Source organism: Struthio camelus, chromosome Z (assembly GCF_040807025.1).
Source record: "Struthio camelus isolate bStrCam1 chromosome Z, bStrCam1.hap1, whole genome shotgun sequence".
NCBI lineage: Eukaryota > Metazoa > Chordata > Aves > Struthioniformes > Struthionidae > Struthio > Struthio camelus.
Window position 1 is genome coordinate 17,424,633 of NC_090982.1, and position 23,996 is coordinate 17,448,628.

The 23,996-nt window shown below is 44.3% G+C and overlaps 1 protein-coding gene across 2 annotated transcripts in view; it reads right to left on the reverse strand.

The window, feature by feature from the left end:
* SVEP1 (sushi, von Willebrand factor type A, EGF and pentraxin domain containing 1) overlaps window positions 1-23,996 on the reverse strand; it is a 132,069-nt gene that overhangs the window by 12,276 nt on the left and 95,797 nt on the right. For both annotated transcript variants that reach the window (XM_068927879.1, XM_068927881.1), the window contains 11 exons: window positions 21,962-22,129; window positions 19,287-19,959; window positions 15,102-17,881; window positions 13,574-13,799; window positions 12,221-12,376; window positions 9,961-10,024; window positions 8,734-8,907; window positions 7,552-7,725; window positions 5,276-5,449; window positions 3,535-3,711; window positions 2,478-2,648 (listed from right to left, as the gene is read on the reverse strand). In XM_068927879.1, the coding sequence (XP_068783980.1) occupies window positions 2,478-2,648; window positions 3,535-3,711; window positions 5,276-5,449; window positions 7,552-7,725; window positions 8,734-8,907; window positions 9,961-10,024; window positions 12,221-12,376; window positions 13,574-13,799; window positions 15,102-17,881; window positions 19,287-19,959; window positions 21,962-22,129 (4,937 nt within the window). The remainder of the gene's footprint in view (window positions 1-2,477; window positions 2,649-3,534; window positions 3,712-5,275; window positions 5,450-7,551; window positions 7,726-8,733; window positions 8,908-9,960; window positions 10,025-12,220; window positions 12,377-13,573; window positions 13,800-15,101; window positions 17,882-19,286; window positions 19,960-21,961; window positions 22,130-23,996) is intronic.

Consider the following 23,996-nt stretch of genomic DNA (forward strand, 5'->3'; position numbering starts at 1 on the left):
TTACGTTAACTAACCCGTGCAACCGGGCCAGAACATTTCATGCAGGCTTAGGACACATTAATAATCAACTCACAGTGCCAAAAACAAGAAATGCTGCATGAGTCATTAGAAAAAGCGCTTTCATGTTGCTTCTGATGTAGACCACAAAGGCTTGGGTCCCGTAGGCCTTTTGTTAGGCAAATCTCTCCCATGAATTATAAAGCAGTTCTGAAAGATTATTTTGATGTGTGTCATGAAAACACGTCTGTCCTCTCAGAAATATCTTTGGTCCTTTTTAGCTTTCCCTTTTAGGTGGAAAGAGGGGGTAAACTGCTATTCCCCTGCCTTAATACAGCAAAAGGCATGTTATTTCACTCTATTTTCTTGCTCTACATCCAGTTCATTTGTCTACCTCATCACCTCCTCTGTTTTTGGAAATTGTTACCCCTACTACTTATGCCTCTGCATAGTCCCAGTGGATTCAGTGATGCTGGAAACAGGATATGTATTTGAGAGTTCTTTGCAGATCTGCCTTGCTAGGTTGTTAGCAACCTGTGGCAGGAACTTGTCTTAGCAGAAAACTACAGCCGTCAGCATAAGGTAGGGTTCTGTATAAATAACAAAAATTAAATTAGAATAAAAAGCAGTAATTAGTGATATTAAAGAGACAGTTGAAGAATCCAAAGCATTAAGAGATACCTGAAGAGATAATATCCAAATAATTTTCCTAATTAACACCTAGCTTACGTTAGAGTATGTATTGTGCAGAAGTTGGTTGAATTCTGTAGCCATCACAGTTTAGAAAGCAACAATGAGATACTAGGCAAACTCTTCAGAAAGAGCTTGGTGGCTTGGGAGTGTATGTCTTCAATGGGACTTCTGGATATCTCTTGGCATCTGACCAGCTGATTCTCCACTGCAAGGCCAAGCCAGGCTCACAACGCCAGGAAAAAAGTGGTTTTCAATTGCAGCTTCTCTGTTCCTGAAATGTTCAGGAGCTGCAAGCCCATTTCTTTGGGATCGTCGCAAAATAATCTACTAATCTGTGACTTCTAGGCCAGGCAATATAAATATCATGTCTGGAACTAACAGAGAGCCTGCTCCAAACACAGCTTTTGCACAGTAGGGCAATTTAACTTATCGAGGTTAAGACAGTAACAGTGTTTTGGTGGCGGAATTCGTATGAAAGAATTTACACAGGAATCCTGATTAGCTAGGCTAAGCACTGTATAGAAACCTCTGTCTCCAAGGGGCTTTTGACCTAAACAGAAAAAGGACAAGGAGGGAGGAAGTATTATTGCTTTTTAGACAGGGGTTGCTGAGATGCTTGCGGAAAGAGAGGTGGACCTGACATCTTTAATCATGACTGTGATGCTCCCAGATCAGTGTTTGGGCACCCTTCCTCTTCTGAGGGGGTCCGTGAGCTTTGAGAACAGGACTGCTTGTGACTGGCCAGTGATGCTCGCTAAGTTTTTTGCTTTCAGGACTCTCATTTCTAAATAACATAGCTAAGGCACAGTTTACAGCATGGTGGGAGTTATACCACCCGAGAGAGACTTCAGGATGCCAGAGAGCAGCTAAGTTACCCTGCTGAGAGCAGCAGGGCTGGTCAAGCTTCTCATGTGCAAATCGCAGAAGGCAAGGTCTCTCCAATCAAATCCCGACGCTTTGAAACTCCTCTGCTACGTGTCATTGTTGGTTTGAAGTTAGTGCTCGAAGTTGCTTCTATTTATATCTGTTTGTAACTGTTTATTACCACTTCCGTGTTTTGTGTGGCCCTCTCCGACTTTCTGTATCAAACTGTTTATCTGAATGTTCTGTGTGAAGGAATTAATTTTGCAACTTAAACAAGTACGCTTTTTAAAACCCTAGCAGGCTAAACAGTGGCAGTTTCCTGCTGGTATGCCAACGGTGTAAAAGGGCAGACTTTGCCTTCTCTGTTTTGCTGAAATCATGAATTTTGCTCAGTCCTTAGTCTGCATTATTTCAGTGATCTGTATCAACCTACCCTTAACTATTTTATTGCAAAAGAGTTCTAGCGGCTGCCAGGCTCTAAACACAGTGAGAGGCTAAGTACCCACCTGATCTCCTGCTTTTGTTTTCTGCAGTGCTTGACCTTCAGCTGGGAAAAAGCAGATATATTCTGACTCTTAAAGAACAGGTACTGCCTTGGCAGTCCCTGTCTGAAGCAGCTCAATCTATCAGCACGATGACTTGTTCCCTCACTTTCTCAAAAGAGATTTGGGAGAGAGGATCTTATGGTGTGGGATACATCACTGTTGCAGAAGTTACTATAGCATTAGCCAGGACTGGAGACTTGTGGAAGCCTTCTCTCACTTGGAAATAAGGTAATACCCTGCATTTAAAAAGTCCTGGGTGAAATTATGGCTGCATTGAAACTAGTGAGGATTTGGCTTTCACTTTACTGCAACTAGGGTAGTATCTCTGTGTTTAGGGTAAGATAAAAAAACGTGCCTGTTAACAGAAAACACTCATACCTTTGCAGGTGGGGGGTGTTGTCCACGTTCCATTTTCTAGGCAAATGCTCCGCAGGGGCCCTTCCAGCATATACCCACTGTAGCACGAGTAGGTAACCATGTCCCCATACTGGTAGAAGCTACCACGGATCAGAGCGTTCTCTGCGTGAGCTGGGGGCCCGCAAGATATCTCTAAACCAAAGAAATCACCCAGAAGCTTGGTCAGCTGCAATGCCTGCATGACACGATTTTAAATCCAGGACACAGTGCCTTGCAAAAAATGACTGAAGAGGTGCTGAGACACCTCACTTACGGGAGAGCAGTAAGGAGGGCTTCTTCATGGTGCAGACGCAAAACATTCATAGGGTGAACCTGTGCTTACACCCATATGAATATCAGTGAGCAGGGGGATGGTTTGGAGCAGCAATTTTAGGTAATGCAACAATGACTGCATCTATCATACACATGGCAGAAACTTTCAGTTGCTCAGCTATACATGAGGCCAAGTTTGTAGGCTTAGGTGATGTCCTTCTCTGAACTAGGCAATGCTGGTGGAAGAAGCCAAACAGCTTTCTGACATGCCTGAAAAAGGGTGTCAGCTGATTAAATAAAAGATATTACCTCTCTCTGCAACCCAAGACTCACCTACAGTCTCACAGCAGTCATTTGCAGGACATGTAAGGTATCCAAAAACCAATCCCAGCAGCAGCACTTATAAAAGGTAAATTGAGAAGAAAATGATAGTACGGCAGGAGTGCTCTCAGGGCACCAGCCCGCACAGACACACTCTGGTTCCTTCTCAAGAAACAACACCTCTTTTGTAGAGCTTCTTAGGTTACCTTTACGTGCTAGGGTCTCTAGCAGAGACCCCGTCTACACCTTCAGAAGCTTTCCTGTCAGTGGAGCGACACATCTTTCCAAATGACAACTGCAGACAAAAGCTCTCTTCATCCAGAATAACTGCATTTAGGTGGAGAGTTCTGCCTACACATCTGTGCTGCCATGCTCCTCTTGTGATATAGCAGTTGTCACCAACCTTCTACAAAGGACGAAGTAGGACTGCAACTCCTGTACTTACTTTCACACTTAGCTGTTGTTGGAGTCCAAGTTTCATCAGCGTTGCAGGTGATTACAGATTGCCCTTTCAGCTGGTAGCCTTCCCTGCACCTGATGGATACGTTCTGCCCAACATAAAAATCCATTTCAGAGAGCAGGGCGTTTTCTGGGATTATGAAAGGCACAGGACAAGGGTTTGCTGTTCAAAGAAAGGGTGTGAGAAAAGACGAAAAGGAAGGAAAGAGAGAGAGAAGGGAAGAAGGAAGAGAGTACTTTAGAAGAACATCTCCAAATTTCAAAATCAAGTCATACAAAGAACAATCCGCTCACAAGCCTCACTTGTAATTTGATGTCAAGTTATGAGATCTGAGGTTTTAAAAAAATGACAAAAGGCTTGACTCTCTGCTGTTGCTTGACTTGCTACCATATTATAGTGACACCAGTGGAAGAGGTATTGAGGATTTAAATGGAGAATATCTAACACGACACTATCAAACCACTCTCTCCTTGGACTCTCCCAAAACTTTACTGTAAAATGATTCAGAACTATTGTATTTAGCTGTTTGGAGGGCCTGGAGCAATGTAAAGCAGCAGAAAATCCAGGTATTTGAACAGAAACCTTTAGCAATATTCATCAGAATTTAGAATTTCTCTGATAGTCTTATTTATTGCTGGCTGTAGGCTTGCTGAGCCTTTTCTGAATAGTCTGCTGATCTGTCACTGTAAATGTGAGAAAGGCTGGCCTCTAAATACAGTAGAGATTAATGCCTGTTTCCTAAAACTAAAACCATCTATGTCCTTTCTTACGCACCAATTAAACGTCTCAACTGCTGAGAGTTGAGTATAGTCCTGAGACTATACTGGACATTAAGATTAGTTACAGACAGATTTGACAACAAGGAAGGTTATTGTGTGTGTGCGTGTGTGTGTGTGTGCGTGTGTGTGTGTGCGTGTGCGTGTGTGTGTGTGTATGCAGTGCACATATGTGTAAGGTGCTTTTTCATAGAATAATTTATGAAGTCATTTAGACAACCTCCTTCTCAAAGCAGGGCCAACTACATTACGTTGCTCAGGATCTTGTCCAGTTGAGCTTTGAATATCTCCAAGGACTGAGATTCCACATGCTCTCTGGGCCCCTGTTCCAATGTTTGACTGCTGCCATGGTACAAAGTTTCTTCTAATATTTTATTGGAATTTTCTGTGTTGCAATTTGTGTCCATTGTCTGTCATCCTATCACTGTGCACCCGCAAGAAGAGCCTCTTTTCCTGTAAAGTTTCCCTTACATCCTACCAACAGCCAGTTGTAGACAGCAATAAGGTTTCCCCTTTGCTTTCTCTTCACAAGGCTGAACAAATCTAGTTCTCTTACCCTCTCCTCAAACATCAAGTGTTTGACTCCATTTGACTCCAATTTAATCAGTTTTCCAACTAAAGGGATCAATGCAGAGCACAGTTCATTCTTTCACTACCACAAAAACATACTCAGGTAAGTTACTGCTTTAACATGGCTCAGTAACTGCTTCCTTTGTTCCCCCATAAGCTTGCGATGCCCCCAACAGGCAATTTCCCAATGTAGGCCAAGCCAATTTTTTCAGCTAAGATTAACAAATTCTGTTCTTGGCCACTCCAGAAGAAAATTACAGTCCATCTCTACAAAGATCTGCAGAAGTTACTCTTAATTACTACCCCTTTAAAAGAAGACCAGTCTGGCCTTTAATGCTTACAAATTGAGACCACTTTTTTGTTACAAAGCAAACACACACGTTTACAGAGAGGCAAGGGATTACTCCATCTTCCATCCTTTGTGCACTCCGCTGCAGGTTCCCCCTCCAAGCTGTACCCCCTCTTGCAGAAATACTCTATAGTACTTCCAAGTGTATTGTTTTCATAGATCACCTTCCCATTCAGAAAGGAAACTGGAACTTTGCATCTGGTCTCTGCAAAGGAAGAGCTCTCATTAGTTCAGCTTGATATTAGCTTCCAACAATTCCTGACGAGTTCACACTATACATTTAAAGTAGCAACCACAGAGTAATAAATTATAAGGAATATTATGGGAGAGTTCAGTTCACTGGGAAGGAAATGTAGCCATGCTGGGGAAGGAGCTCCTCCCAGTGATGGAGAAAAGGTACAGCCTCTTGTTTCTCAGGTCAGCAGACTCTCACAGTGTTGGTGAGGAGAGGACACGTTTATGACTTCCTGCCGGGGTTAATGGGGCAGAACATGAGTGGCTCCTTCTCCCCACTGAAAGATACCTCAGAAACTTGCAGCCCTTTGTGCCTTCCTTTTCACCAGACTGGAAATACAGGACAAGATGCAGGATGGGTTGCAATGAAATGCTGATACTTGTATTACTCCACTGCTCCACTCAAGACTTTCAACTGTGTTTCTGAAGCCAGCAGGCAGACAGGTGATTTCCCTGGAAACTCCATAATAGGAAGATGACTGAAGAGTAAGCCACCAAAGATCGAGGCAAGACTGTCAGGCAGGTGGAAGAGACTATTTTAAGGATGTAACAGCTACCTTGTTCCTGAAGGGGCTGTCCTTGACCTTGTTCAAGACGGCCTTCTTGACTCATGGCTTGTTTCAGCACTGCTAGGCTGTAACTCTTCTTAGGTGTCTGGATAGGTACTTGAGACCTTTTCTCCAATATGGATGGTAACAATCAACTCTGCAGATTGCTGCTAGATGGTCTGCAAAGCGTGGTGCGCTACAAGGTGCACAGTGAGCTGTGTACTGTGTGGTCACCCATGCAGAATCCGAGGGTCCGTTCTATGAGAAACAGGTCCTGCCTTAAGGGATCTGTTGGGAGTTTGCATCTGTCACTGAAGATTGTCTCCGTCACAAGGAAGGTCACAACAGGCCTGTCCTCATGCTGTTTCTGCAGCTCTAGTGCCAGGAACCTAACACCTACCTTGAGTGGAAGATGATTACCTGTCTTACTCAGGTGGAGCTGTCAGAGTATCCTGGCGCCCTCTGAATCTGTGTGAGCAGCTGGGTGTGGAGAAATCAACACACCAGCTTCATGTGAGAATACCAGGGGCAACTAAGGAAGGCAAGCAGGACGCTGGGTCTAGCATCTATAGCATGCGAGACCAGGGGCATGAGCAGCAGGGACAAAAACCATCTTGAAGAAAGTGTGATGGGCAAGATATGAACTAGTGTGTTTCTGAGAGAAAAGGAAAGGTGGGAAGCACACAGAAAGCCCAGGCTTTGCCTTTTCACGGCAAAGAGGCAAGGAAAGGGGAACACTCACACTTACAGGTGTATAATGTACAGTGTGTAATGGAATTAATTATTAAGTTTCCATATGCTTTCCATTTTGAATAGTCATCCAGCAGTACTGGGTATCTGTTTATATTTCGGATCTCACGACTTCGTTCTGTTTTTCTGTTAACAGCCTTTTTTCCTCCTACCCCTGCCCAGTCCGTATGACATAAGACCGTTCTTGGTTGGCACTCATTCTGCTTGGTAGCAAGCGCAACAGGACCTACTGAGGGAGCATTTCAAAGCAGTCATTTGCAGAATGGTACACATCACACATTCATGGTGCATGTTCACGTAAGGAGTGTAGGTTAAAGGCGGAGTTGTCAAGACAGTTCTCAAGACAACCCTGCTGCTGGGTTTGAGGCCAAAAAATTCAGAAAAAAAAAAATATCAACCTAACTGCTGACTTTAGAAGACTGCTAGGAGAAAAGTAATTTGTCCTCCCAATCCATCACCTTCTGTTAAGGGTTTGATTCTCTGAGATGGCAAGCAGCCTCATATCTCATTAGGACTGTAAAACCGCAGATTAAGACCCTAAAGAAAAATCACGTCTAAGACCCCTTCCGCTTTGGTAATTGCTTCCTGTGACTCATTTCATCTCTCATGCACCATCTCAGACATCATCTCAGGCATCTCTCAGGCATTAATGCATATTACAGAACCATTTCCAGGAGCAGTTCAATTCCTGGATCATATGGTATGCATGCATAAGAGGGGCACTGTTGTTTATCCCAGATCAGGATCTGCTGGTGCCATGAGACCCAACAATCACCTTCACACAAAGGCAAGGGTTTACTCCAGCTCCCATTGGCAAGGCACGTGATATTCTGGGGCCCAACAAGATGGTATCCAGACTTGCACACAAAGGTCACGTTACTTCTATATGTGCTTCCTGTAGGCATGGCCTCTGCTTTGTCTACTGAGGGATGCAGCCCACAAGTAATTCCTAGAAGAGGAGAAAACTTTTTAGTTTTATACAGATAACAAGGCCCATTGTGTCTATCTGCTACACCTGGTCTGGCATCTCATCTCGCATACTGAAATCAATGGGAAGATGAGTAGAAGAATGAAGCTGGATAAGTATTATACGGAGTAGGGTTAGGCAGTGCCTTGCCTGCCCTCTCTCCTGGTGTTCAGGTTGCAGACACCTGAGAGAGAACCTGCTCAAATGTATCAGATGGTATACTAAGCTATAAGGTGCACTCAGTCAAACAGAGACTGGTCCAGAGTATTTCTTCTGACCAGACCAGAGGCTGCATTTGCAGGCTCCATTGCTCCCTGTACTGCAGAAGGTGGCCTCAACAAAAATGATGGTAGTTAAGGAAGATCTTGTCCCCTGCCCCACCCCTCCTATGGAGGCCAGACAAATTAGTTAATTCTGAGAGAGAAGAATGCAAGGGGGTAGGAATGTGTTATCACCACAAGAAGATGGGAGATAATTTATTGGTAAAGGCTATAAAATCGTGGTGTTTTATATATACGCTGTATGAAATAAGTCATAAATCCCCATGCTCCTGCAACTAATTGCCCTCTGCTGTGGGGTTACCAGAAAGCCAAGGTTTGATCCTAGGGAGCAGAACCTTGAGCTCCAAACACATGCAGTGGCCACGATATATTAGCCTCGGCATTGCAGAGACAAATCATCCCTGCACATGATGTTTGAGGCTTTGCAAACCAAAACGCAGAGCCAATCATACACAACAGGCCATGTTCCTCCCCCAATGACCTGAACACCGCTCCATGCTTGTGCCACTTTAATGTGCCAAAAGGAGCTCCCTTCAGAGCACAGAGGAACCACCAACGAGACCTGCTCAGCCGGCTTTTCCCCGGCTTCTCCTGTTACCGCCCTCCAGCTGGAGGGAGAAACCAGGAGGAAGCCAACAAAATCACTCTGACAGTCTGCTTCCCAGCCCTCCTGGAAAACTGCCACCATTTTGCTGTGCTCACTACTTACTCGCGCATGAAGGGGCGGAGGGGCTCCACTTTCTGTCAACGTGGCAAATCCTTCGGCTCGGTCCCTGTAGTTCAAAGCCAGGGTCGCAGCTGTAAAGAGCTTCACTGCCAAACAGGAACTCCTCTCCCCGAACAGATCCATTCTCTATCACCTCTGGGGGCCCACACGATATCCCTATAACATATGGAATATGTTACAATCAGATACAGTTCAAACAGCCTGTCCTACTCCCAGCTCCTTCACAATTTTTACTCTTTGAAACAGGGGAAGAGCATGGGGTTTCTGCAGGCATTCCCAGGTATTTGCCCCTGAGCAGAGCAAAGATATGCCAGGTTAATCAATGCTTGATGCTTCCAGTTACTGCTAAAGACAAAATCCATCGTGGCAGTGCTGGCTGGAAGCCTCGGGAGATTCCAGTGTGGCCACTCACAGTCAGTAGCTGAAAACCAGGCAAGTATTTATGTAGCCAACTCCTTTTTCAGCATTGCAATCAGCGGGAATTAGACAGCTCATGAAAGTGAAGTGCGTTAGAAAACACGTGCCACAGGGTTATATTTCAGGATGTCGAGCACCTACAAATCCTGGTAACTCTGGTGTTCAGAGGTCCTCATTAGCCCCAGAAATCATAACCTCAAGTGCCAGAAGTGATTAAACTTCAAATATGACCCTTCAAACGTGGACCGTAACCTATTACAGCAAGAACATCAGCTTTCCTAGTTGTCACTGCTGCTTTTTATACGTTTAGGTTTTTGGTGAAGGCTCTATACTGCTCTCATCTTATTTAAAAGTGAAGGTAACATAGGAAGTTTAAACTTCTTCACACCATTAATGATTTACAAAAAAGTATCTAAAGAAGCACAGAACTAAAATAGCAGCAAGAATGTGTCAAAGGCCTGATTGTGCAAGCAGCTCTATCTAATGTTGGAAGTAAAGGATCCAGAAATGGAAGTATTCAGCAGCCCTAGTCACTTTGGGAGCTGTTTGCCCAGCTTTCTTGGGGGCTGGGGAGTAGAGGAGGAAAGTGTAGTGATTTACTTCCCACTGTTACCTGTATATACCAGGAATTTTGCAAGTCTTCTAGGACGTATCAGTGGTACTTACTGAAAATTTTTAGGTATGTGCAGACAGTCTGAGTTATACAGCAAGCAAAACAAGCATTAGCATTTTCTGTTGTGTAAAACCACCCTTGACCAAATTCAGCAAGTAACAAACTCAGGTGGAACCTACTTCTGCACGCTGGTGCTGTGCCACTCCAGAGCTTGTCTCCTTGGCAAGTCCGTTCTGTATCACCCTATGAAACACAAGGAAAAGCTCAAAGAACAACTTTATTTAGTGACCTCCTCTCTCCCATCAGCCCTAGGATTCAGCAAGGCCAGTGCATTTTCCCCCCAGAGGCAACCCTCATAAAAAGGAGGTTAAATGCTAAAGACCAAGCTAGCTAGAAGACTTTTGGTAGAACTCCTTCCTGCAAATTGCAGGTTATTGTTGATAAATTAAACGTTTGTGGGCCAGTTAGGCAGCTCTCTTGTCTTTCTCCACGGAATTTCATCATAATGATGATAAATTTTCTCCTTCCAGTACTCACTCAATGAAAATCTGACTAGCTTTTTTTTTTCCAAGAACATTACAAGCCTGTGTTTTGTAAACATACTGTACTAATTTTGATCCTATCCCAAATGCACATTCTTTAAATTCGCTTATAAACGATTCTGTTTCTTTCTTATGTACGCATCGTATAGCCAATCTAACGTCCCAGGACTAATTTCTTATTTCATTCCAGGACAGGGAGGAAAACATCTAAATTTGTCCCTTAAAGCAATGTACTTTCACTACAAAGCAAACCCGTTGACAAGGGCAGCTATTTGAAATGAGAGTGTACATACGGCATTACACCTAGCAGACTGTGCCTTCCACAGGAAAAAAACAGCAGGGAGACAAGGCAGACACTAGGTGGCGAACTTGGAACACAAAACGTGGCAGGACTTTTTAATACACGAATGCACTGGCTGATTACCACCAAAAGCCATGCTAAACAGCAATTCTAGCTGTCGAATTACCAAGCCATTCCCTCCTTCCTCCGGGGTGTTATGTATGTAACATACATGTTACGAATTTATTATTAGCTGAGCATTCTCTAAACTCTCCTGATTTTTCTATTTGATTTTGACAATGGTCTCTTCTCTCTGAAGAGAGAAGAGAAAGCAACTCTTCTAATTTTAATTCCCCATGCTGTCAGATCTCGCTGCTAGCATAAAATGTGCCTCCCATATTACACAAATGCTCCAGCTCACGTTTTCCCCCGTTTCCTTCTCCCCTACTTTCTGCCTTATGGTCTATGTGTACACTTCCCGGAATTCCTGGCAGGAGGAGCACCCACCTTCTTGGCTGTACTCCATGGGACTACCCCGCTGCAGAACGAACAGAGAAATGCTCACTGTTCTGCTACTTTCACTCCTGGCTGGATTAATTCACGTGCATGAAATTCTTATTTATCATTGGTGCTACCACAGCCCCTAGGAACGCAATCATGCATTCTGCTATGTACTCACAAAACACAGTGCTAAGAGACAGCCCCTGACCTGGAGATATCTTGCTAACTCACGCCTCTGGACAGGATTGTTCCCTGCTCTGCCGCGACCTGGGGATGGGGGAGGCCACGCTGTGCCTACGCAACATATTTTCCTTTCTCAGTTCTCTGCAATTTATGACAACACACCCGAGTCCTGATGGACTCATCAGGACCGCATGGGTCCTGATAACAAGCCAGCAGTGGCGCCTCAGGGCTCAGTTAGGGCTAATTGCCCAATGCCGATACTAAAAACAACAGACAAAGCCAGAAGGAGAAGACTTTGTTTCCACCTCTGTCACGGAATAAAGCTGCCACTGAACAAGCTGCAGTCTCTTTGCCTTATTAAAACAAGAGATATCACTTCCATACTTCCTAGCAATATCACAGAACTGAGGGGAGCAGAGTTTATCAAGAGCTTTGAGTCCGACAGGCACAAAGCAGAAAACACAGCGCTTGGGGGGTAGTACGTAACTGAGGGAGGCAAGCAGCCTCACCAAGGCTGGTGGTCGAGTTAAGGAGGGCAAGAGGTGAGAAATTAACTCTTCAATAATTATGTTTGCAAGCATATAACAACAGTCACTGACGTAACAGAAAAGTTGTATTTTCAGAGGGCTGAAGCAACATGCACTTCAAAAAAAACAAACCCAAACACTGAAAGGTAACTGTTGAATAGTATCCTTGACCAGGATGCTTATATTTGCCTCATTTATACTTTAAGTCAGTCATTCAAGGAAGATCCCAGACATGCCTGTAGCATGTTCTGTAGACAACAACAACAACAAAAGCAACTATCCAACGTCAGTTTCAGCTAGGGAAATAATATCACTATGGAACAGGTAAAACGCATTCTCAGAGTCATCATACGAAACCAGAAATGACAACGAAAGGCTGAGTGTGATGGGGACTCAGCTTCCTTACTTGCAGTTCATAGCCAGAATCACATTTATAAAGAATCACATCTTGATAACTGTATTTAGTGCCAACCACAAATCCGTGCTCTGGAGCTTCTGGGGTCCCACAGGACACAGGAATGCAGATGTCATCAGAAAACAGTGGCACCCAAATGCCACTCTCCTGAAAAAGAGATGTGATTAAAAAAAAAAGCAGGAATGCACCATTTCATATAGGAAATTCATATTCAAGTGAAAAAGTTAGGAAAGTCATAGTAGAAACATCCAATGGTTGCTCACATGTGGTTATTGTAACATTATGTGCAATGCTTAGTAACACTCTGTAATTTAAGCAGCAATTTAAGACAACCTAGACGGAGACTCAGCTGCGGCAGGAATGTTCAGCCTTGACATATAAGACAGAAGGAACAAAATGTAAATGCGGAAACGGCGGCTTGGAAAAGCAAGGTCACGTGTACAAGGCCACACAATGGCGCAGTGAACACAGAACGAAAAGAACCACAACTATAGCTGCCTGATTCCATGCTCTGCACTTTAGTCCTGGCTGCATTTCTAATAATATGACAAAATTCTTCAGCTGCCCTCCTAGAACGGCAAGAGAAGTCTGATACCTGAAGAGGCAATCACTGAAAATATTGGGAGTAGAATTAATTTGCTTACAGTCTGTGCTGACCTGTAAGGAGCAGCAAAGCAAAAACAGCTACTCCTATTTCCACAAATCCGTGAAACAGCAAATAAGGAGAGATTCTCTCCATATTAAGTGCTGATCCTGCAAAACCATACATGCTTAGCTTTACTCATATGAGCAGCCTTACTGGTTTTAAAGTTTATTTGCAACCTTAAGTAACAGATGCAAGCTTGCCAGTTAAGATGCAAGAAGCTGTTACTAGCAGAAGTGGTAAAGTGGTTTGTTCTTTAACACACAGGGGGTTGAAGTTTCTACAGCTTGCTTAGTGGAATAAAATGTGTGTTATCTGTTTTTCTGGAGAAAAATAAAAAAAGCTGTGCACATGATCCTAAAATATATATTAGAAATCTCAGACATCATTTCTGAAAATCTCAGCTATGATTTATTTTCTGAAACAGTCCTCTGAAATTAAGTGGAAATGTGTTAAAAGGAATGCTTTTCTACAGGATAGTATTATTTCTATATGGAAGAAGAAATCATTAATTTCTAATTCTGAAATCTATACATAGAAAACTAATAATCATTCTTACTGAGGAACAAGAAGACATATATTTTGCAGGACATGCTTTACATTTTTAATGCGTTGAGTGCAGATAAGGGCCAAGAGCTAACAGCAGATAAGAGCACGGGGAGCCTCGCCTGCAAAATAAATTGTGCAGATAACAATAATACCTTGCACATCGATGTGCTTGCTCCCACCAGAGTATAGCCTTCTACACATGACAGACTGATGTTAGTATTCACAGTGAAGTTGTCCTCAAGTACGATCACACGGGTGATATTTGCTGGGAGCGGACACTTTCTGGGACAACAGGAAATACTTTGAGGAGACCACTGTCCATCTTCCTGACAAGTGCATACATCCACCTCTGTCACCATTGTGTAACCTTCCAGGCATCTGCAACAGAACAGGGACATCTGAAAAGGCACATATCTAGAGACAAGCTAGCCCACAAGCTACAAATCAGGCGGTCATTTCCCAGTATACTTTTCTATAAGCACACCTAGAGATTTCTCTGTTATTTCAAGGTAATCCTGTAAGAAGCATGTCTGGGCTGGGTTTATTCTATGGCAAAAGCTGGAAGTTTTAGACCTCTTCTCCAGTTGCTTCATGCTGCCACAGCACCATAGTGGAAAGTGAGTTGGTGGCTGTAGTGTTTGCAAGATCCTGACTGCTTTAGGAGAACAACAGCACTAATGCAGTTCCTGTATGGCCTTTCTCTTTGTGAGGAAGGCTTTGTAAATAACATGTGAGCACCAAGTGCACTCTTATAGCTTCTCGATTCCCAATCTTTGAATGCCCCATTTGTAACCACGAGCAATTCCAAAGATAGATACTCTCACTTTCTTCCATGAATAAAACAAGCTTCAGGCTGGTCGTGAGTTGTTTGCTTTGAAGATCGAGGCCGATTTGCTCTGTCCCACACAGTGCATCACGACGTGCAGCTCAGCTGGCTTACAGAATCTGGCCATCAATGGATTGGACTGTAAGCGGGTGGATACAGTCACCCCCTCCACCTTGTTAGGATGCACAGAAATGACTGAGCCTATTAAATTCATCCACGCATCATCTCCTGTTTCTGTCTATAACTACTAATTGCCTTCAGTGATTAAAAAAAAAAACAAACCTGCCCTTCTGCCACGGGAGTGTCTCTCCTTAAGGAAAGGGATCTGCAGTGCACACATTCCAGGGAACTAATACCAATCCCTCTCTCTCGTCTCTCAGAAAGGAGTAACTGTGCATCCACAACAGTTGCTGACATTGCAGTGTTGTACAGAAAATGGTACAAAAGCAAGATCAACACTTCTGTATTATAACAACCAGCTGAAAGCAGCAAGAGGAGGTAAATGGAGTGCCAAATGGGGACATGCTGCTGATTGTTGCTGCCACCAGAAAAGCTGAATGTCCAGAGTAACGTTTCAAAGGAGGTGAAGGAAAAAGACAAAGAAGAATGGGAAACTAAAGGCAGGGGAGGAGCGCAGCCCCAGACACCAAAATATCTTGCTGGAGTTCTAACAGTGAATTCCCCAATAGTATTCTGTTTGTGCATGGCAGTGTGGAATTTGTCAACTTTAGTATGTAATAGGGCATAGCTTTTCTTCCAGGTCCTAAAATCTTGCACTAATTGATGGTGCCTAAACCTCTCATCTTCATTCCTTAACAGATTTTATGGAAACAGAACGGCAGCAACCTTCTTACCTGTACTGGACCTTGCTCCCATAGGTGTGAGTATTCCCAATAACTTCTGCATTTGGGACATAAGGTGGCGGGCCACAGCTTAGCAGCTCACAGCTTGGGTACGGCTTCTTCCAGACGCCTGTCTCGGCACAAGTCAGCTCTGGACTTCCCTGCATGACAAAACCTGTCATGCAGTTATAGACGATGGTGTTCTCGTCTGCAGAGCTGCTCCCGTTGATAAATGTGTTGGGGATGTCGGGTGGGGACCCACAGGAAATCTGTCTACAACGAGGAAACTCAGAACTCCACTTGCCTGCTGCCTCACAGGAGATTTCAGAAGGCCCTAGCAGTTTGAAACCCTCCAGGCATTGAAACCGGGCACTTTTGCCACAGCTGAAATCGTTGCCAAGGACGATCCCACTCTGAATCTGTGGCACAGGGCACTCACAGAGGAGGCAAGACGGAAGGCTTCCACTCCAGGAGCCATTGGACAAACACTGTCGTAACGGATTACCATGAAGCTCATAGCCAGGGAAGCACTCATACTGGACAAATTCTCCGTAGGTAAAGCCTGAGCCATTCAGAAAACCATGAGAGATGTCTTCAGGAGGTCCACAAATGACTGGATCACAATGTGGAGCTTCTGAATCCCAAGTACCATCCTTCTGACAAGTAAGCGTAGATGCTCCTTGCAGGCTATATCCTTCACTGCAGTGATACTGCACTTCCTTCTTAAAGCCAAAATCTGAGCCACTAATCCTCCCATTAGGAAGAGGCAGAGGCACAGGGCAGATCACAGCTTTGCAAACGGGAGTGATTCCACTCCAGCTTCCGTTTGCGAGGCAGACTCTACTCCTGTCCCCTTCTAACAGGAAACCTTCTTTGCAGCTGTACTCTGCATGTCTCTGGAAGGTGTATTCCTCTCCAGTCACTTGACCATTCTCTAAAATCGGTGGTGGGCTGCAGGAAACAGGAATACAAATCGGTTCCCTGCCATCCCATTTCTGGTTCTCCTGGCACCTCCTCTGTGTGGGGCCATTTAACTGGTATCCAGGATCACACTCATAGTAGATAACACTCCCATATGTGTAGTTTTCCCCTTTTATGTTTCCATTCATGAGCTGGGTGGGGGAGCTGCACATTATCAGCTTGCAGTATGGAGCAGTGTTACTCCACTGCCGATCTGGCAAACACAGCCGTTTGTCGGAGCCAACAAGCGTGAACCCAGGCTTACAGGAGTACTGCACCACACTACCGAGCGTGTTCTCAGTAAAATGCACAAAGCCATTCTCTGGAGGTGACAACAAGGTACACTCTATTGAAACACAGGCAGGGGCAGTGCCATTCCAGGCCCCATCTTCTTGGCAAGCTAGAACAGCATTTCCCAACAGCTCATAACCAGAGTAACATGTGTACAGAATGGTAGTTCCAAATAAGAAACTGGTCAGATGCATTGCACTGTTCCCCTTCGAAGAACTTTTGAAATCTTTCAAGTTGTCAGCTAGCAATATGTGGGAAAGGGAGGGACTCTCTGTAACACTTTCCTGGTCAGAATGTCTTTCCCCTTGTCTCACCTGCACGTACTCCCCAAAGTCAATGTGAGGAGGCAGGCCACAGTCTGTAGGGAGGCAGGTCGGAGTGGAGCTAGACCAGCCTGATTCTTCACACGTCTGCATGGCAAGGCCAGAAAGCTGGAAGCCCGGTACACAGCTGTAAATAACCATGGCTCCATAGCTGTAATCTGCACCTTCCACAAAGCCATTCTCAATGGGCTGAGGGGGCTGGCAATTTATGGCTTTGCAGGAGGGAACCTCTGTATTCCACTGTCCTGTTTCCAGGCAACTTAGAGTTTCCTCCCCTTGGAGCTGGAAACCTCTGTCGCAGGAATATCTTACAGTCTGCCCATAATGGAAGTTTGTGTATGAGTATTTGCCGTTGAGAATCTTCTTAGGTCTTGGGCATTCAATAGGTTTGCAAGCTGGCCTCCCTCCTAGCCACTGGCCATCTTCTCCACAGAGGATAGTGGTGTTCCCCATCAGTTCAAACCCTGGCTTGCATGTATAGAGGGCTGTGCTAAGGAAGGTGAGGCCCTGCACATCGACAATGCCATTCTGAATTTCTTCTGGCTGGGGGCACTCCACAGGAATACATTCTGGCAAAGGCAAACTCCACGACCCGTCAGCCTGGCATCTGATTGTAGACTCACCCTTCAGTAAAAACCCGTCCACGCAGATGTACCTCACTGTGCTACCAAAATGAAGGGATGAAGTCAAAGGGTCACCAAAGGGAATATATGGAGGTGCATGACACTGTACAACCTTGCAGAAAGGAAAGGAATCATTCCACTGTTGGGAGGGCAAGCATTTCAGCACAGAGGAACCATGCAAAACGTAACCCTCCTTGCAGGAGAACTGGACAACACCAACTTGGTAAGTCACTTCCTTCAGGACCAGATGGTTTTCTGCCAAGGGTGGTTCTGGACATTTTGTTGGCACACACTTTGGGCTTTGCTTTTTGCTCCATTTCCCAGACTTCTGACATGTCCATGAGATATCTCCAATCAATTCATAGCCTTCATCACAGAAAAACTCAACTTTGGAGCCCATATCAAAGCTTTCTCCCTTGGCATAGCCATGCTGGATGGGTGGAGGTTTTCCACAGCTGAGGGGAACACACTGCGGAAGTGATTCACTGTACCATTGTCGATTGGCTTGGCAAATAAATACCGAGCTCCCAACCAGCCGGTAGCCAGACTCACACTGATAATTCACCTGATTCTCAAAGAAGCGTCCAGTTGTTTCCTGTAAAACAGATAAGACAGAGACATGTCTGAAATGAAGATCCATTATTGGGGTGGTGCGAGGTTGATTTTGCTTCCTGTGTGTTCTCGGTCTAATTTCTAGCTGGGTGCCAGGCAGCAAGAGCTGTCTTCAAAGAAAAGAAGGTAAATAACTGGAAGTGACACAGCACATCTTGCCTCAAATTGACTTACTCTGCTGTTAGGAGAACTGAGGGCACCACCAAAACAAAGGAGAAAATGCACAGTTTAAAAGGTAAGAACTAGACAACATTTCCTCTGTATTCCTTCTTCTTCACCTTTGAGGCCAATAAACCAGGAAGACAGAAAAGAAACGGGCCAGGAGAAGCTGACAGGAAACGGCTTATAGCTTTTATGACTGTTTAGCTTACAGGTGTACAGGTTAGCTTACAGGCTGGAGCCTTCAGGTGTACTACTGCTAGGAGACTTTTACAAGTGCCGTATGTGTAGTTGCAGGGTCTTGAGCAGGCAGCTGAGGAACCTGCAGAAGTTGCAGGCTGAGCTGAGATTGAGGTATTAAGAAAGTGTCTCTAACTGGAACACCTGGAGGAATGATCCTGCCTAGGGAAGACAACACAGAGTGATATACAACGATTAGAGGATGTATCTGGGTGGGAATCTCAATACAAGTTGTTGCTATTAATGCTGGAAGCTCACGTAGGAACTGGGATGCAAAAAACCCCTCAATTTTTAGCAAATGTAGAGTCCCTGCTGGCTAGACATATGGAAGAAGGGGAAGTTCAGAAGAAAAATGCTTAAGAAAAAAATAAGCTAAATATTTACACTAGTGTTCTTTGATCTTCCTTACCCTTTGTGCATCAAAACAGAACACATCAAGTAGCTGCTACAGCTTTTGGCTGCCACAAGATCTTTACCTTTAGGTGTACTGCAGCTTAATTAGACAGGGAAAGGACAAATTCTGATTTCAATAAAGAAGTGTGCCTGCATCCCAAGGAGAGAAATTATCCCAAAGCGATTAATCTATTTCAAATCAGATTCTTTTTTTTAGCAGTGAAAAGAGCACAGCTCGTGAATGGACAATAGGACTGCACATGTCTCCAAACGGCAATGGGAAATCGCCCATGGACTGACAAATGAAGAGTGAGACTTTAAGGAAATCAATTGGTTGTCATAGGACATCTCTTGAGTCTCCTAATTGAAAACTCCCTTGAAGAAACGAAATCCCATTAAATTGCCCACATTTTTGAATCATAACAAGACACTTGATTCTGCCACAAACACATCCCATTTTCCTTTGTTCGTTTATTCCAGTCACCTCCTTCCTCAATTTTAGCAGGAGAGTAAAAAAGAAAATACAACAGTGGCAGTTCTGTAAGACCCATCCAGTTTGCTACAGGATCAGGCAGCTGAGAAAAGTCATTCTGTACCTTAATAAAGCCATTCTCAAGCTGGGGTGGTTCTCCACAGGACACTGGGTGGCAGGTGGGCAAACTGCCACTCCAGTTGCCAGTGGCCTCACAGGTCCGCTTCTTCTCCCCCTTGATGTAGTACCCCTTGTTGCAGCTGTAAGCCACCACTGCTCCGAAGCTGTAGTTGGTCCCACTGGCATAGCCATTGCTAATGTGGGGAGGTTCTCCGCAGCGAACTGGGATGCACTGGATACTCAAAGGAGAAGGATTCCACTGGCCACCTCGAAGGCACTCGATCTTGGCTGAAGTGTTCAGAACAAAGCCTTCCATGCACTTGAAGCTCACGATCGAGCCGGCTGCAAACCTGGCTTTACTAACGGACTCCAGGATGCTGTAGGAGACGGTGGATGGCTTTTCACAGAAATCAGCTATGCAGTGGGGCATCTCCCTGCCCTCCGGAGGCACCCACTTCCCTTCTGCATTGCAAAGAAGCTGAGAGTTATCAGCCAGGCTGTAGCCATCTGAGCAGAAGTAATAAGCTATATCGCCAAAGAGGCGGTGGCCACTCTCTGGGGATGCATTTTCCACATGGGGTGGTTCATCACAGGACACTGCCAGGCACTGCTGGTGGCTCATGCTCCACTCGCCGCTGGCTAAGCACTCTATGGTTGCAGGGCCAACTAATGTGTAACTGTGGATAAGGAAACCACATAGGAAGTCAAAAAGACAAGCATCGTGAAACCCTACCCACTGCTTCCTGAAGTCCCCATAGACCAAGCTTGCTAGCACCCTGCAGGATGGATGAATAGGACCCTTTACAAGACATACTATCAAATTCGAGATGCAAATCGTAAAGTCTGCTTGTCCACAGATGAGGTATCCCAGTGAGGGAGATCCTAGAACCCCTTGTATGCATTACTCCTCTTAAGACAGAGAGACAGCTCGTCTGCCCATCCAATTACGATTCCTGAACTCGCATTTTGGTACAAACTTTTCTTCTACAACAAACATAGTAATGCGCTGTGATAGTCCCTCTACTCCTAAAAGAAATGATCCTACCCAGAATTTCTTCCCCTTTAGCAGATCTGAATGGAGAAAAAAAGATGAAAAATCCATACAGGTCATTTGGATCCCTGTTCCAGGCATATCAATTTATTTTCATGCTTGCAAACGAGAAAATCCTTAGTTACCCAGAAATGCTGTTGATGGCAATGCAAATGGTAGTTTTGTAACAACTTCTTCCTAAAAATTCACTGTTAAACCCCCTGTAAAAGCACGTGCTTCTAATACTCAATAGGAAAAAAAAAACCCTAATCTTTTACAATGAAGTTCTTCTACATGTTTACAGTTAGTGTAGTTGCATATCTCTAACCTGTCTCTGCGTAATGACAGGCATTACTCCATGGTGCTAATTGTCCCACACAAACCCCAGCTGTTTAAACATGCAATATGTTATCTGACTTTGTTTTTGCTTTGCTTTACATTCTCTGTTGTGTGCTCCTACAGAAAGCAAAGAAATAACACGTACTGCAAAGCTCCCAGTGACTCTTTCTAGCTGTGGGTTGGAAACTGATTGTTCAGATTTTGATGGCAACATCCGTAAAAGTGTTTTGTCTTGTTTGCAGGATTTGTTTTCAGAGCCTCGTGACTGGATTGCAGAAAAAGAGCGTCAATGTTTAATATAATCCACTCTATTCATTGTCACATAGGCAGCAGTGGCTCTCTTTTTCTCTCAAATTCTACCCCATTTAAAATGCTTGCCCAGGTGAGAGAAGCAGCGTTTTGAATCTTAATACAGTCAAGAAAACACAGTAAGGAGGATTTGTTTCAATTATATTTCAAATAATACTGCAAAGCCAGTTGGTAAGAAAAATGCTGGCATATTCATGTACCTTTTTTCACCAAGAAGGAGCACAAAATCCTCCAATCATTTAGGGTTTGACCTTGCAAAGCTCTGCATACCTGCTCTGCCTTTTGGGCAAAATCGCTTCAAGAAATTCAATGGGGCTGCTCACAGGCTGTAAAGACAAGCACGTGCAAAAGTTCTTGCAGGATCAGAGCCAGCATTACATTCATGCTAGACATCACCAGAACGGAACCATTCCTCTGATGAAGTTTAGTCTGTAAAGCTCACAGCAATACAAAAACTACACTGAGTAGGCAGAAATCAAAGATGAACAAGGCACCCCAACAAATAGGAAGTGATACTTTTAAGGAAGCAGAATTTACCACACCAGAACACTTAGGTTAGTGTTCATTACACACCAATTAGCCCTGATATGGTGTGAAGAGAAGTGGAGAATTCTTTATAATCAGGGCCTTGAGTTTACCACAGAAGTACTGGCTCTGTAGTAACTCCAAAGTAAAGGGATGCCTATTGTACTGCTCTATCATGCATTTAGCCACCTGACTCCTCTCCACTCTCCTATTCCAGGGTGTTTTCAGCTGGATCCAACTTGACTGCTTGGAGAAGTACCTGCTTGTGACCCATACTAACCTGCCATTCTAACCACAAAAACCCTCCAACACCTTTAATTTCCAGACAGTTCAAAGAGACACTGTAAAAATGCATTAGTGTGCATTTATAAAGGACTTGTGAAGCAGTAAAGGACACAGCTTTGCCAACAAGTCTGTGTGGCCTGCACCAGTTGTACTTGTCCCGAGTACTACCCCAGTAGCACTCATCTACATACCCTTCCTTACACATGTAAGAGACTGTGTTTCCAAAAGTGAAGCTACTTCCATTGATGACTGCATCTTTGATGGCAGGAGGGGGTCCACAAGAGACAATGCTGCAAGCTGGAGGTGTGCTGTTCCAGTTGCCTGAAGATTCACAGACAAGTACAGAGGGTCCCTGAAGGCTGAGACACAAAGACCATTATCAAGGCCATCATTTTGGTCAGTAAGGAACTGGGAGCAAAAAGGACCTTGCTCCTCACAGATTTCCTGGCCCCAGTGAAGCTAAGGGGAGTCCCTTCAACGGAGGCCAGGATCTCTGAAGAAACACTGCTGATGCCCTTAGTGGAGTTGGTCTTCAACCGTTTTGAAGAGAAAGCTGACGTAATTCATGTGGGGTCTGAACACACCATGCAAACGTACAGAACTTCTGCTGTAGCTTTGCCCGTTTTGAGCTATAAAAGAAGGCCATAGGGCGCTTAAATATTTACTTAAGCTTGAAGATTTATTTGTATGCCATCATCACTATGCCCACCTTGACACAACGGAGACCTGATTCACTCAAAGACTCTAACGCTACCTTCACTCAGAAAACTGGAAGAAATTCTGAGGTTCAGGTTGGTGTACAAAAAGGCATTAAGTTCCTTCAGGAGAAAAAGGATTTTGCTTGATTGAACGGCCACATACATTTGAAGTTAATGGTATTCTTTAGTCTCCTTAGCTAAGGAAACACAGCACTGCGTGGGTACACAGGGTAGGACTCAACTGTCTCAAACAGGCATCCCCCTGGGTAATCCCCCTGGCCTCCAGCGGCCATGTCAGCTGGCTGTGGTCCCCAGTAGGTCCCATGTCATATCTACACAGCTGTCTCCAATTCCTTAGAATTCAGTCTTAAATGGCACTAGATATCCATGTTCAGGCTTATTAAATTGAGCTCAAGGGCTAAAAGAAGACAACGATATTGACTCATAGTGTCCTCACAAACGAGGCATAAGCCCCTGTCAGGGCAGTGGGCTCTGCCCCCATGCAGGAATATGGGTGAGACAAAAAGCACAGAAAAGTGCCTGCAGGAAGACACTGGGACCATCCCAGGCCTAGACCCAATTAGGCCTAGACCCAATGCATAAGAGGGACATGGTGTGGGAGGGCTTTCCCTTCAGCGGTGACCAAAAGACAGAGGACTTCTTTCACTAGCCAAGGTTAGACAGGGAAAGACTCACAACTGTTGTTTTATTTATTGCCCAGATGTCCTGACTCCACAGTCAAAAAACTCATTCAAATCAGTAAAAGCACCTACTCAGTTAGCGGGGTACAACTGAGCCCACACTTTGAATCTACAACCTAACATTACACTGTGCTTCAGCTTAGGTACTACTCATTTATATTAGAACGATTAAAACATTCATCAGGTGAGTATGCCTCATCTACCTGCCCGCATCTGAACATTCCTGCAGCAGGAAAACGCAGAAGAAAATCTGACGTAAATAGGCCCATGTAAGACCACTCATGTCAGAGTACAGCTGCTAGAGGGACAAGCAGATATCAAGGACAGGCAGTAGCTTGTAATTAAATTTACATCCCTGCATATAGCATGGGTGTATTCATTTTTAATTGCAGCCTCTTAAAACTGTGTTTACAACATAATTGATTTACAAATGTAAAACAGAAAAAAGCTTAAAATAAATAATTATGATATAGTTTTCAAGGAGTATATGAATTACTTTCAGAAGGTTCTTTGACCAGCGTGATTAAGGGCATTGTGAAACAGCAGCAAAAATAATATTGCATGTGCGCTAAAGATAATTAGGCATATGATAGTCATTAAAAATGAATGAGAACTTTCAAACGTAACAACAACCAATTTCTGACTATTCAAAATTTGTGTTTGAGCTTGATGGTAAAGCGAAAGCATTATATATATAAATGGCAGATACTAAATGACTTTCTTGCAACTGCTCCAGTTTGCATGCAGTACAGAAAGTACCTCAAAGTTTAAAAAGCCTTTAAATTTTATTTTACTGTTTCATCTTTGTGAGCCATCATCCCAGCCTT